Genomic DNA, 13599 nt, shown 5'->3' on the forward strand with positions numbered 1-13599 from the left:
TGTGAAACTATTAAAACATGAAGATATGTTTATACCGTAATGATAGAAATGAAATGCTTATATATCAGATTATCACTCCAATATATTATTATCATTTTAAAATAAAATAGACTGTAAATCGTATGGCAATGTGTTTATGTAGTAATTCATTTATGTATTTATTTTTCAGTGAGAGTAGTGCAAAGAAAGAATGTTGCCCTCCCAAAAAATAAAATAAAAAGCCATCAGGGTATGAAACCAGGATCACCTGCTGCAGCAGTGTTCCAGTTACCATCATGGGACGAGATGTTAGATGAGGAAAAATAGCGGTAAAATGTTGTACGTTATCTTAAAAAAAAGAAAAAAGAAATACAAAGATATAAACAAAAGAAAACACATATTTTGTCTTTGCAGAATTTGATGGAGCCTAATGTAAAAATTGCGTGCATTTTGGTAGAAAAACAGAAGCTTCACAGGTTATACACAAGTCCTTTACAAATCTGGGGTTCAGCAGTTACAAAACAAAGAACGTCAAAAAAAACTGAATTCCACAAAGCAGCAGTAATAGTTGACAGTGATTTCGTGTCTATGATGCAACAAACTAAAACACCTGTACATCAGGAGCTGGAGTCAGCTTATAGAGAATGAGTGGGGAAAAAAACAGGCAATAGCTATTTTTATATTTGAATAACTCCCAAGTATTGCTTATTATAGTTGTACTCTTAGTATGTTACTTAAATTTACTATCAAATGTGTTCCACACTGCACTGAAAGGAACATTTCCTTAAAGTATGTTATACATTTGTTGAGGTGAGGTCGGGTCACAGGGAACCTTTTGTGTATCTTGAAGAATTTAGTGAACCAGTCAAGCTACAAGTCTAGATCCGCCCCTGTTAATCACTAATTGATTGTGTTCACGGTTAAATAAAACCAAAAGCCAACAAGTTATATTCTATTTTTTTGTGTGTTTTGTGCGATGGGGAGTGGGCGAGTAGATTTTTAAGAAGGACAAGTACATTTTTCTAGCTTACCACTTTCAAGGTGTATGGTCCATACAGAAGGAAGGAACGTCCCAACAGGTGATAGTGAAGAGCATTAGATGGCCAAAGACTTGTTCTCAATGATGGAGTAGTTCCTTTCCCTGGGAGACATTTTCTTGCTCAGGTACACAATGGGATGTTCTACTCCGTGAACTTCTTGGGGCAGGACAGCCCCCAGACCAATGTCAGAGGCATCAGTCTGAAGAATGAACTCTTTGCTGAAATCTGGTGTAATTAGGCATAGTTTCCTCTTAATCATATCAAAGGCCCTCTGACACTCCCCTGTCTACTTCACTAAATGTGGTGCGTTCTTGGTGAAATCACCCAGGGGGTTAACTATAGTGGAATACTCAGGGATGATCTCACCTGAGACTTTAGAGGCTACTGTCTGTCCATCTGCGGATGATAAACGGAGGTCCTAATGGACCGGTGTGGCAATGTGCCCCGCCCCTGTGTGTATATTCTTGTGTTTTATGTTGTATGTTGCGTGTGTTAATGTTGGTGTATTGTAGTTGGTACACGGGATATAATGTGGGTAATGAGCACAAGTGTTTAAAATGTATAATTGTTCTTCACATGCATTTAAAGTATTTAATATGTGAGCACGGGTTTGCACATAATTAGTTCACGTGCTGGGATTCAAGTGAATAATTAATTAGTAATTGAATCCCGGCACAACAGTATATATAGATGCACGTTTTACTCACTCGGGGTTGTGTGTTCAGGGCGAAGGAATGGGAGAGAGTGAGGAGAGAAAATCTAAAGTAAAAAGTAAATAGTAATAGTAAGCAATTGCTACGTGGTGCTGGAGGACCAGCACAGTATGTGTTTGTTTAGTGTTCATCCCTGTTTGTTAGTGTTTGTTCGTTTTGTTTGTCTGTTTATTTTGGCCGCAAGTGCTCAATCGACCCACTCGTCCATCGCAATTCTCTCAAAAGGCGTTCCAATAAGGGGCAATGGGACCAGCAGGGCCAGGCGACCCCGCCCTGGCGCCACCTGTTAGCATTCCGGACACTCCGCCACATATTTCTCTACTACTTTATAAACTCCCAGCCAATAAAACCAGGCCAATATTTGTTAAAAAGTCTTCCCACTACCTAAATGTCCCGATCAAGAGATATTGTGAGCCAACCACATGACCTCAGCTTGGAAAGGCTTTGGAACCAATAACTGGGTTACAGGCTGTCCTGTGGCCTGGACTTGGGATACCCTATATAATAGATGCCCGGTTACAATGTGACAGGGAAATGTGAGCGTTCGGTTTCCTTCAACCTCCTTCCCCTCTATAGATCGAACCTGCCTTCACCAGAGCTGGTTCATTATTTTGCTCCCACTCTAGGTCAACATCCTGGTCCCAGAACTTTGGTATATCAACCAGGGCTATAGTAGCTTATGCACTGGGGGTCTCGGTAACCCCCTCACCGCCCCCACAGGTCACATTGGATACCAGTTCCCTTCCCTGGCGTTTAGTCGACATCGAGGATTCTCCCACCAAACCCCAACCTTGTCTCATTGACATTCCCTCCCATTTTTACACCCTTCGTTCTCTTTTTGTTTTCTTTGGGCGGAACCGGGACTGGAACAAATCAGCTTGCAGCGGGAAAATTATGTCAATAGAATCTCTCCCTGCCCCAACGGTCCTACCGGAGACAGGCCCCACCTTCTTAATCATTATATTTTTGGTCAGTCTCGACCTAGAATTACTGGACAGTAATTTTTTGGTGACAGCCACGGCTACGAGGCCTGTCTGACTTCCGACAGTCAAATATATTTTAGTGGTGGGATATGTCTTGGTTTCCCCATGGATACAGGAAATAACCACACTTCCCTGTGTCTCCCAAGACACCCCCACCAAAAGAGCATCTTCAATGAAAGTCTGCCAGCATCCCAAGTTCACCAATGCGTGGGTGCTCACATTACCAACTCATACATCAATAATACAAGGCCCCTCCCAACCATTACCCCTGGACTTACCTACTTCCGGTGTTAAATAGCGGGAAATCGCCGCCAGGCAATTCCGGGCGATGTGACCAACTTCATGACACCGGTAGCAGACCGTTGTGAAGGGCACCAATGGAGCCTGTGTGTCCCGCAGCATGGCTGGCAGCGTGGAGGGGGTTCCTGTTCTAACCCAGCTGGTGGCTGACCTTGGTCTCCATTTTTGTGGAGGGAGGCCGCTTATTGGGTTTCAAGGGGGTGCAGGCCAGGTGGATTGCTTCCTCCAGCATGGTGGAGTGGTGCCGGCCAACCCAGGCTTGTGTCTCTGCTCCCACCACGTGGTTGAACTGCTCAACGGCGATCAGTTCAACCACCTCCACGACAGTTCTGGTGGCGGGGCAGAGCCACCGGGTCAGCTGGTCCGTCAGCTCCAGGGGGCCGCTGGTATTCCCAGAACTGGCGGCAATAGGTCTCCTCAGTGATGTTGAGCCGCTGGAGGATGGCCTGCTTGACCAGGTCATAGTCCAAGGTGGCCTCATGTGTCATGGCACGATAGGCTGCTGGACTTCTCCAGTCAAGCAAGGGGCAAGTTGAGTGGCCCACCGTTTCCAAAGCCATTTTGCCACTATCGCCACGTGCTCGAACATGACAATGTAGGCCTTGGGCTCATCGTCCAGCTCCATTTTTTTGGTCTTGGGTTTGGGGTGTACCAACCTAAACCCGGGTATCCGGGTATTTTTCGAGTATTGCACGGTGAAGGTCTCAATGGTCACAGACCAAAAATAAGCCACTGTTAGGAAAATGTCAGAAAGACAATCGCTTAAAGTTTGTAAAACAGCATTTGAATGATGGGTATGAGTTCTGGTCATAGGTTTTGTGGGGTGATGAAACAAAAATCAAGCTATTTGGTCATGCGGATAGTCTTTATGTTTGGAGAAAGTCTGGTGAGGCATACAAAGAAAAGAACACCATACCTACTGTCAAGCATGGAGGTGGTAATATCCTTCCATGGGGCTGTTTTTCCTCTAACGGCACAGGAAATTTAGTTCTAATACATGGTAAAATGGATTCCATAGCAAACCAATTTTGCGTTGAAGAATGGTCAAAAAACACTAAAGAATCATTGTCCAAAAGCTTGCATGTTTCAAAAGGTACTTCGTAATTTAATAAGAAATGTAATGTAGTATACGAAGCACATAAGGCAAGCAACAAAATATAACAAAACCATTGTGGACCTACTTGATTGATGAATCCGGATTGATGTCATTTGTAGAAAATATATTTTTAGAGCCTGTGGAAGATTTTTTAAATCACTGTTTCCCACAGAGTCCACGGGGAAGATGTAGTCGGTTTGAAAAACCAAACTGTGAATACTCGCAGTCAGCCATTTCATTTTTTCATATAATGAACAATTAAAAGGCAGTTTTGTTTTGGTCCTCCCTGCTGAAGAAGCTCCAATTTAGGCTTTGGATGACCTTTATTCTTATTTTTTTATTTTTAAAATGGTGTATGAATTTAAAAATCTACAACGTTATAAAAAATATACTACGTACTGTATATGGAAATCGAAACTTAAGGGAGTAGCCACACGTGATCCATAACCTGCCTGGCAACAGACATGTCAAGATTAAGTCTAATTATAAGTGGTAGAGGCTAGCCACTAGCTTGCATCATGTAGCCAATACAAATACAGTAAAACTTGACAGACAGAGGGTGATTGCAGGTAGAATACACAGAATCCCACCCATTTGAGGCTAAAAAATTTAAACAGGCTTGTGGTAGGGTGTGGGAAGACACAAGACAAACACCAAGTTCAAATATGAAACGCCGGCACAGGCGCCCAGATTTATTAGGGTGAGCTTGGTTGGCAGGTGTTTTGTTACAGTTCGGGGCACTCTACCAACAATGGTATTGTGCCCCGTCTTCATACAACACACACAGGTGTGTAATCCAAAAGAACAATAAGTAAAAAGGCGAAAGGAAAAAGGAAAACAAAATACTTTAAGGAAAAACTACAAAATAAAGTGTGCAGGTTTTTACTGCGGCTCGTTGCTCCCTCTAGTGGTGGGAGCCCCGAGGAACAGGCACTGTTCTGTACCCTCTCATACACTGTGGGACGGCTCAGTCCCGCTAAACTCACTAACTAAAAACAGTCTCCCAGTAAATAAACCTGTGTGGCTTGCTTGCACCCCGGGTCTGTAAGCCTCGCGCTGAATTGCCACTCCGTCTCTCCGAGTCGCTGCTCCAGAGCCTCTGATTCTTCCGGATTCGGCCGTGAAGTCACGCTCCACTATGTTTCCTGTATGAGCCAGAGAGGATACAAAACAGCGCCTTTTTATTAATTCATTCACCCTGTGTAGTCCCACCCCCCAGCCAATGACAGAACGTCAGCCGATTTCCTCACAGATGAGTCCTGTCAACAAAACATTGCCTGACAGCATTGGAATACACGGAGAATACGAACCCCCCTACAGGCTCCCGCATGCACCGCAGTCCAAATCCCTCCCCTCTCACAAGGCTCTACTGAGCAAGTCACTTAACCTCCTTGTGCTCCGTCTTTCGGGTGAGACGTAATTGTAAGTGACGCTGCAGCTGATGCATAGTTCACACACCCTAGTCTCTGTAAGTCGCCTTGGATAAAGGCGTCTGCTAAATAAACAAAAACTGTACCTGTACCTGCTGATGCCATAATATAATATAATAAGGCTCTAGAGATAAATGAAACCCACCCGTGATACACGGCTATAGAGACTAAACGAAACCCACCCGTGATACACGGCTATCGAGACTAAATGAAACCCACCCACGATACACGGCTATCGAGACTAAATGAAACCCACCCACGATACACGGCTATCGAGACTAAACGAAACCCACCCGCGATACACGGCTATCGAGACTAAATGAAACCCACCCACGATACACGGCTATCGAGACTAAATGAAACCCAACCACGATACACGGCTATCGAGACTAAACGAAACCCACCCGCGATACACGGCTATCACAGATCATACAGTATGGTTATTGAACTGCGATTATTTTTAAAGTAAAATACTTTTTTACTTTTGCAAAATTACACATAGGCTTAAGCCCAGGACAGACAGGCGCGGCGAGGCTCGCAAGACATTTTGCCACCTGTATCACTGCCATTGCTTTCATATGGTGTTGGACAGATCAGCACGGGACGATACTGCTTGTCCCGTGGGTACGCTGAGCGGTGCCACTCAAATCTAATCCAGAGTGATTTCTTCTTGCTGACATGCGGTACCGTTTGTGGATTAACCAATCACAGCCAACTGCTGACTACACGTGCTTGCCAGGAAAAATCATGAATGAAACTGTTGTCTACGGAGGTGTCCAAGCACCCTGAAGGGTTTGATCCCTTTATATATTTCATAATATAAATAGTAGTATAAATACAGGGGCCTTCAGCCCACCAGTTCAGTTTAGTTCCAGCTGCCTAAGTGGATACATATCTGCATTTTTCTGAGATGGCATCAAGAGGCTGCAAGCATCCGGCAGACGCATTTTGCTATGTCTGCGGCCAATTTATCAAGACAAGAGTGAAAAAGTACTCCGTGGAAGCATCTGCTAAGATGTGTGAGTCCTACAAGGCATATTTCGGCATGCCTGTCGGGGATCAAGACAAACCCTGGGCACCTCATTTCACCTGCGAGCACTGCAAAAAAACTCTGGAAGGTAAGATGGACAATTGTTGCTCGGAATTTTATGTTATAAAATTTGTTAAAATTATTAAAATTGTAAAAGTTTTTAATTTTAAAATGTTTTACAATTTTCAATGTTATTGAAAAAATATATCATATATGAAAAATGTTGCGAGAATCTCTTACACATTAGTCATGGGTGAAATAAATGTATTTTTGTAGGATGGTACAGAGGGGAAAAGAGAGCCATGAAGTTCGCTATCCCAAGAATTTGGCGGGAACTCACTGACCACTCAAGCAACTGCTACTTCTGCATGGTGGACCCTTCCAAACGTCGGACTGGCAAGAATGCACCTGCTATCACGTATCCGGACCTTCCTTCATCCATCGCCCCGGTGCCACACTGCCATGAGCTCCCTGTACCCACTCCTCCGGAGAGAGAGCAGCCGTCTTTAGAAGAGAGCAGCAAGTCAGAGAGCGAGGAAGACGTTGTAGATCCAGATGACAATTTCAGAGGTGGAGCTGAGGAGAGAAACCCATACTACCCCAACCAAAAAGACCTCAACGACTTGATTAGAGATCTTGGTCTCACCAAGTCCAATGCCGAGCTTTTGACGTCTAGGCTCAAGCAGTGGAACTTGTTGGATGAAAGTGTGCAAGTCGCAGATCAGAGGAAGCGTCACCAACCTTTTTCCAGCTTCTTCACCCGTCAAGATGGGCTGTGCTTCTGCCACAATGTGACCAGTCTGTTCGAGGCAATCGGAATCGCCTGTAACCAGAATGAGTGGCGCCTCTTCATTGACAGCTCATCCAGGAGCCTCAAAGCTGTGCTGCTCCATAATGGTAACAAGTACCCGTCTCTTCACCTGGCTCACTCAGTGCACCTCAAAGAGGATTACAACAGCATCAAGACCTTGCTGGACGCCTTGAAGTATGATGAGTACGGCTGGGAGGTCATAGGAGACTTCAAAATGGTGGCATTCCTGATGGGTCTCCAAGGCGGTTTTACCAAGTTTCCCTGCTATCTTTGCTTTTGGGACAGCAGGGACACCAAGGCGCACTACCACAGGCGGGACTGGCCACAGCGGACCGAGTTCTCTGTGGGGAGGAACAACGTCAAGTGGGAGCCACTGGTGGACCCCCTGAAGGTGATGATGCCACCACTGCACATCAAATTGGGCCTTATGAAACAATTTGTCAGAGCTCTAGATAAGGAGTCGGCAGCCTTCAAGTGCCTTCAAGACTTCTTCCCTAAGATGTCTGAGGCAAAGGTCAAAGCCGGTGTCTTCGTCGGACCACAGATAAAGAAGATCCTGGAGTGCAATGAATTCCCCAAGAAGCTCACTAGTAAGGAGAAAGCAGCTTGGAACAGCTTTGTCGCAGTGGTTCGGGGCTTCCTGGGCAATCACAAGGCCGAAAACTATGTGGAGCTGGTTGAGACTCTGGTGAAGAACTACGGCGCAATGGGCTGTAGGATGTCCCTCAAAGTCCATATCCTTGATGCTCATCTTGATAAATTCAAGGAGAACATGGGAGCATACTCGGAGGAGCAAGGCGAGCGCTTCCACCAGGATATACTGGACTTTGAACGCCGCTACCAAGGACAGTATAACAAGAACATGATGGGAGACTACATTTGAGGGCTGATTCGTGAAAGTGATTTACAGTATAATCGTAAATCTCGAAATACTACTCACTTCTAAATCTTTTGTAGTCATTTTTGTATTACTTTAGTATAAATACATGTTAATTTGGGTTCATATGTTGTTTTTTTCTGACTTTATGTGAACGAAAAGACACAAATTCTCCCGTTTTCTCATTGGAAATAGGTAAATTTACTACCCAGGAACAAAAATTGTGTTACATAGTGTAAACAAACCAGTGTTTTTATTTAGTAGATTATATGGGGGGCATTACAGATATGGCCAAAAGTTTTGCAACCAACCCTATAGAATTAATCTTACATTAACTTATTAAATTACATATCGCTTTGTAGTTTTCCAAAAATTTAAAAATGTAACATTTAGAAACCTAACATGAAATACAGTACTACTTTGTAGTTTCTGGTAGAGTTTTGTGATATCATTTTGTAGTTTTTTTGATTGCATGATGTCAAATAAAATATTGAAATTATGTTCATATAGTTTTTTTTTTTTTTTTAATGATGTCTGCATCCTAATACTCTACTAGGTGATGCAAAACTTTTGGCCGTTATGTAAATTATATTTGAGGACATAGTCTATGGTGCGGTAATGACAACTACTGTACTGTACCATTCAATTTTTCTACAATATTGTAAGAAAAGTCGCGTAATGCATACCGCTCATGTGTGCCCGGGTGCAGACTAGCGGTACCGCATCGTGAAAATGCTCAGTGCAGAGATGCCAACGGCTACGATTTGGCCGTAGCAGCTACTATTTTTTGGAGGTTCTGCTACGGCACTACGTCGAAGAGGTATAATACTACAATTTTTATTAAATAAATAAATACATTATGGATACTCCCTGAATGTTTATGAAATACTATTTCAATACCATGTGTGTTTTTTCATTTTTTTAATGAATTAATTGTTCTTAATACTGTATTTCACTGACAGTTTATTGTGGCATTTTAACTGAATAGTAAATTTTGACTGAATAGTAAAATCTCTGAGCCGGGTTGCTTAGTAACCGGTTCAGGGGTCCTTCAGAAACTGCTGCGCGAATGTTGCCTTGCTGTCATTATCTGGTCGTTTATCAGTTATTAAAATAGGAATCACAAATCAAACAAAAAATGTCACTCTCCTCCATCTAAAAGTTCGAGGTTGGCTTGTCAGAAATATCGAGAGGAATTTACCACAGAATAGTCATTCATTAAAAGAAGAGGAGTGTCTGAATCTCACGTCTGCTGTGAATACTGCCAGACACACTTCTCTGTGAATACTGCCGGACAGACTTCTCTGTGAATACTGCCGGACAGACTTCTCTGTGAATACTGCCGAACAGACTTCTCTGTGAATACTGCCGGACACACTTCTCTGTGAATACTGCCGGACACATAAGAACATAAGAACATAAGAAAGTTTACAAACGAGAGGAAGCCATTCAACCCATCTTGCTCGTTTGGTTGTTAGTAGCTTATTGATCCCAGAATCTCATCAAGCAGCTTCTTGAAGGATCCCAGGGTGTCAGCTTCAACAACATTACTGGGGAGTTGGTTCCAGACCCTCACAATTCTCTGTGTAAAAAAGTGCCTCCTATTTTCTGTTCTGAATGCCCCTTTATCTAATCTCCATTTATGACCCCTGGTCCTTTTTTCTTTTTTCAAGTCAAAGAAGTCCCCCGGGTTGACATTGTCTATACCTTTTAGGATTTTGAATGTTTGAATCAGATCGCCGCGTAGTCTTCTTTGTTCAAGACTGAATAGATTCAATTCTTTTAGCCTGTCTGCATACGACATGCCTTTTAAACCCGGGATAATTCTGGTTGCTCTTCTTTGCACTCTTTCTAGAGCAGCAATATCCTTTTTGTAACGAGGTGACCAGAACTGAACACAGTATTCTAGGTGAGGTCTTACTAATGCATTGTAAAGTTTTAACATTGATTTAAATTCAACACTTCTCACAATATATCCAAGCATCTTGTCAGCCTTTTTTATAGCTTCCCCACATTGTCTAGATGAAGACATTTCTGAGTCAACATAAACTCCTAGGTATTTTTCATAGTTCCCTTCTTCAATTTCACTATCTCCCATATGATATTTATAATGCACATTTTTATTGCCCGCATGCAATACTTTACACTTTTCTCTATTAAATTTCATTTGCCATGTGTCTGCCCAATTTTGAATGCTGTCTAGATCATTTTGAATGACCTTTGCTGCTTCAACAGTGTCTGCCACTCCTCCTATTTTTGTGTCTTCTGCAAATTTAACGAGGTTACTTACTATATCAGAGTCTAAATCATTAATGTAGATTAGGAATAGCAGAGGACCTAATACTGATCCCTGTGGTACACCACTGGTTACTCCATTTCGAGGTTTCTCCTCTAATCAGTACTTTCTGTTTTCTACCTGTTAACCACTCCCTAATCCATGTGCATGCATTTCCTTGAATCCCTACTGCGTTCAGTTTCAGAATGAATCTTTTATGCGGGACTTTGTCAAAACTTTCTGGAAATCTAAATAAACCATGTCGTATGCTTTGCAGTTATCCATTTTCAATGTTGCATCCTCAAAAAAGTCAAGTAGGTTAGTTAGACATGATCTCCCTTTCCTAAAACCATGCTGGCTGTCTCCCAGGATATTGTTACCATATAGGTAATTTTCCATTTTGGATCTTATTATAGTTTCCATAAGTTTACATATAATAGAAGTCAGGCTTATTGGTCTGTAGTTACCTGGTTCGGTTTTGTCTCCCTTTTTGTGGATTGGTATTACGTTTGCTATTTTCCAGTCTGTTGGTACAACCCCTGTGTCAAGAGACTGTTGCATGATCTTGGTTAGCGGTTTGTAAATAACTTCTTTCATTTCTTTGAGTACTATTGGGAGGATCTCATCTGGCCCAGGGGATTTGTTTATTTTAAGAGCTCCTAGTCCCTTTAACACTTCTGCCTCTGTTATGCTAAAGTTATTTAAAATTGGATAGGAACAGGTCGACATGTGGGGCATGTTGTCCGTGTCCTCCTTTGTAAAAACCTGTGAAAAGTAATCATTTAATATATTTGCTATTCTTTTTTCTTCATCTATGATTTTGCCATTTGTGTCTCTTAGACATTTAACCTCCTCTTTGAATGTTCTCTTGCTGTTATAATATTGGAAAAACATTTTGGAATTGGTTTTAGCCCCCTTAGCAATATTGATTTCTATCTCTCTCTTGGCCTTTCTAACTTCCTTCTGTGAATACTGCCTGACAGACTTCTCTGTGAATACTGCCGGACAGACTTCTCTGTGAATACTGCCGGACAGACTTCTCTGTGAATCCTGCCGGACACACTTCTCTGTGAATCCTGCCGGACAGACTTCTCTGTTAAACATGGTCGGAGTCATGACTGTGTAGTCCCCTTTAACCCTTTCCGGTCCATTGTCGGACTGGGTCCGACATTGCAATTATTCTTCACAGGTCCTTTGTCGGACTGGGTCCGACATCATTATAGCAACGCAAAAAACGTGTTTCTAGTCGTTTTTTCTCCGGAAAAAGCTGAGAAAACCATTCAATTGCCGAGAGGGAGCGACAAGAGCCGAGACAAGTCGAAAAAAAAAAAAAAGGCGTATCTCATGAATAGTCATACATGGTATCTGGTATCAGATAACGGGGCGGGTCGTAAGTAAACAAGTTGGCTGACTGAATCAGCGCACAGAAAAGACATTTGGAGAGCTTTTTTGAGATGTTATAGTAATAAAATAATGACTTGGATCGCATTATGGAGGAGTTTGGTGATAAAACGAGTGATCCGTAGATGATCGATCGGTATGTACGACTATTATTATTATTATTATTATTTATTTCTTACATAGGTGAACACTATAGCAAACGAAAGGGTGGGGCGGGGCTGGAGATGCCTAGTGAGTGCTTTGCTGATATGCAGGGCCATTTAAACCCGTTTGACTGTGGAAAAAAATACTTTTAAACAGCGCGTCTAAAATTAATTGTGCATGTGAAAATTAATTAGACCTGACGTGCCTGACACGCGATTAATAAATGGACCGCAAAGGGTTAAAAATCTGCGATTGTGGCCATTGTTATTATTAACTGTATTAGACAAACTACACGGCCCTTAATGCAATTTCGCGCCCAAAGGGATTGAACTTTACACTGCAGCGTGTCAATCAATGCAGAGCACCAATCAGGAAGGAGAATCGCCTGTACGTCCCACCTTTGACAGACGGCCTTATAAGGATAAGCTCCGCCCAAAACTGTTTTTTTTTTCCTCTTGGCTTTGTTGTTGAGTTTATGTTGTGGCGGTTACGAAAAAAAACAAGGGAGACTACGCAGATGGCCCCTGTTTTATGAAGACGACACAGTGCGTTAAGGAAAATAAAAATAAAAAAAGACGTTAGCGTTTCAACATAGTATAACTTCAACAGTATGAGTTAGAACTGCAAATGCCGGTTAATTATATTACGACTAACACCGTGTTGGTTTAATGGAATTAATTACCAGCTGGGACTGAAGCAAGTCAAGTCTGAGCTTTTTTGACGACCTGACTAGGGTAATTCCAGTTTGTTGGCGCATACTCCAAAGAGCCGTGTGTGTGCTGCACTTCGGACTGAAGTTTTCCTGCAACCTGCCTGTGCAATTTTTCCGGAACGCCGTGCCGTTTGTCTGCTCCTATCCGCAGGATCTACCAAGGAAATTCGTGAGTAGCAAACATAAAAAAAGGAAAGAGCAAGAGTTTGCTGTGTATTGATATGTCAATTTAAAGATTAAAAGATTAAAAAGTCCCCCTCAGGACTGAGAAAAAAAAACCACGAGGTGGGTGAAAGCAATTGTTTAATGTTTATGTGCACCAACGGAAAATAAATAATAAAAGGACAGTATGGGCCCCAACGAGTTATGCTAGCGCTATATAAAACAAAAGGAACAACTTTTACATGAGTTTGCATTGCATTAGACTTGTTTTTGTTTTCTTTTTTAATGTAATATGATATGTAAGGTGTATGTAATTGTTTAATTTAGGAAAAGTTGGTTTTATAGAAGCTATTAAGAATAAGAGTGGAACATTTCTTATTTTTCTTTCATTACTACAGTACCCACATTATAGAGTTTTGATCTGGTATAAAAAAAAATAAAAAAAACAATATAATTTCTAAATGTATTATTATTTTTTTCACTGGGGTTATTCTGAAGTCTTGATTTTGACAATTAAAACTAATGAAACAAATGCATTTAACCAATTAATGGTGTTGATAATAGTTGAGAACACTACAGATATTTACTTATTAAATGCACTAGTGCCCGTTGTCACTAAGTTGGGTATATTATTATATATATTTAT

The 13599-nt window shown here is 42.0% G+C and overlaps 2 protein-coding genes across 4 annotated transcripts in view; both read left to right on the plus strand.

Annotated features, from left to right (window-relative positions):
* The window catches only part of LOC117424021 (sodium/calcium exchanger 3-like), a 159141-nt gene that overhangs the window by 119232 nt on the left and 26310 nt on the right, over positions 1 to 13599 (plus strand). The gene's annotated exons all lie outside the window — the stretch shown is intronic.
* Positions 6364 to 8316, plus strand: LOC131698626 (uncharacterized). Its single transcript, XM_058991236.1, has 2 exons — positions 6364 to 6659; positions 6848 to 8316. The coding sequence occupies exons 1-2, from the start codon at positions 6452 to 6454 to the stop codon at positions 8263 to 8265; spliced, it is 1626 nt and encodes a 541-aa protein (XP_058847219.1). The 5' UTR covers positions 6364 to 6451; the 3' UTR covers positions 8266 to 8316.

Source organism: Acipenser ruthenus, chromosome 18 (assembly GCF_902713425.1).
Source record: "Acipenser ruthenus chromosome 18, fAciRut3.2 maternal haplotype, whole genome shotgun sequence".
NCBI classification, from domain to species: Eukaryota; Metazoa; Chordata; class Actinopteri; order Acipenseriformes; family Acipenseridae; genus Acipenser; species Acipenser ruthenus.

Coding starts and splice junctions, on each gene's coding strand:
- LOC131698626 (XM_058991236.1), top strand. CDS start 6,452: ATGGCATCAAGAGGCTGCAAGCATCCGGCAGACGCATTTTGCTATGTC. Junction 6,660..6,847: donor CTGCAAAAAAACTCTGGAAG/GTAAGATGGACA, acceptor GTATTTTTGTAG/GATGGTACAGAGGGGAAAAG.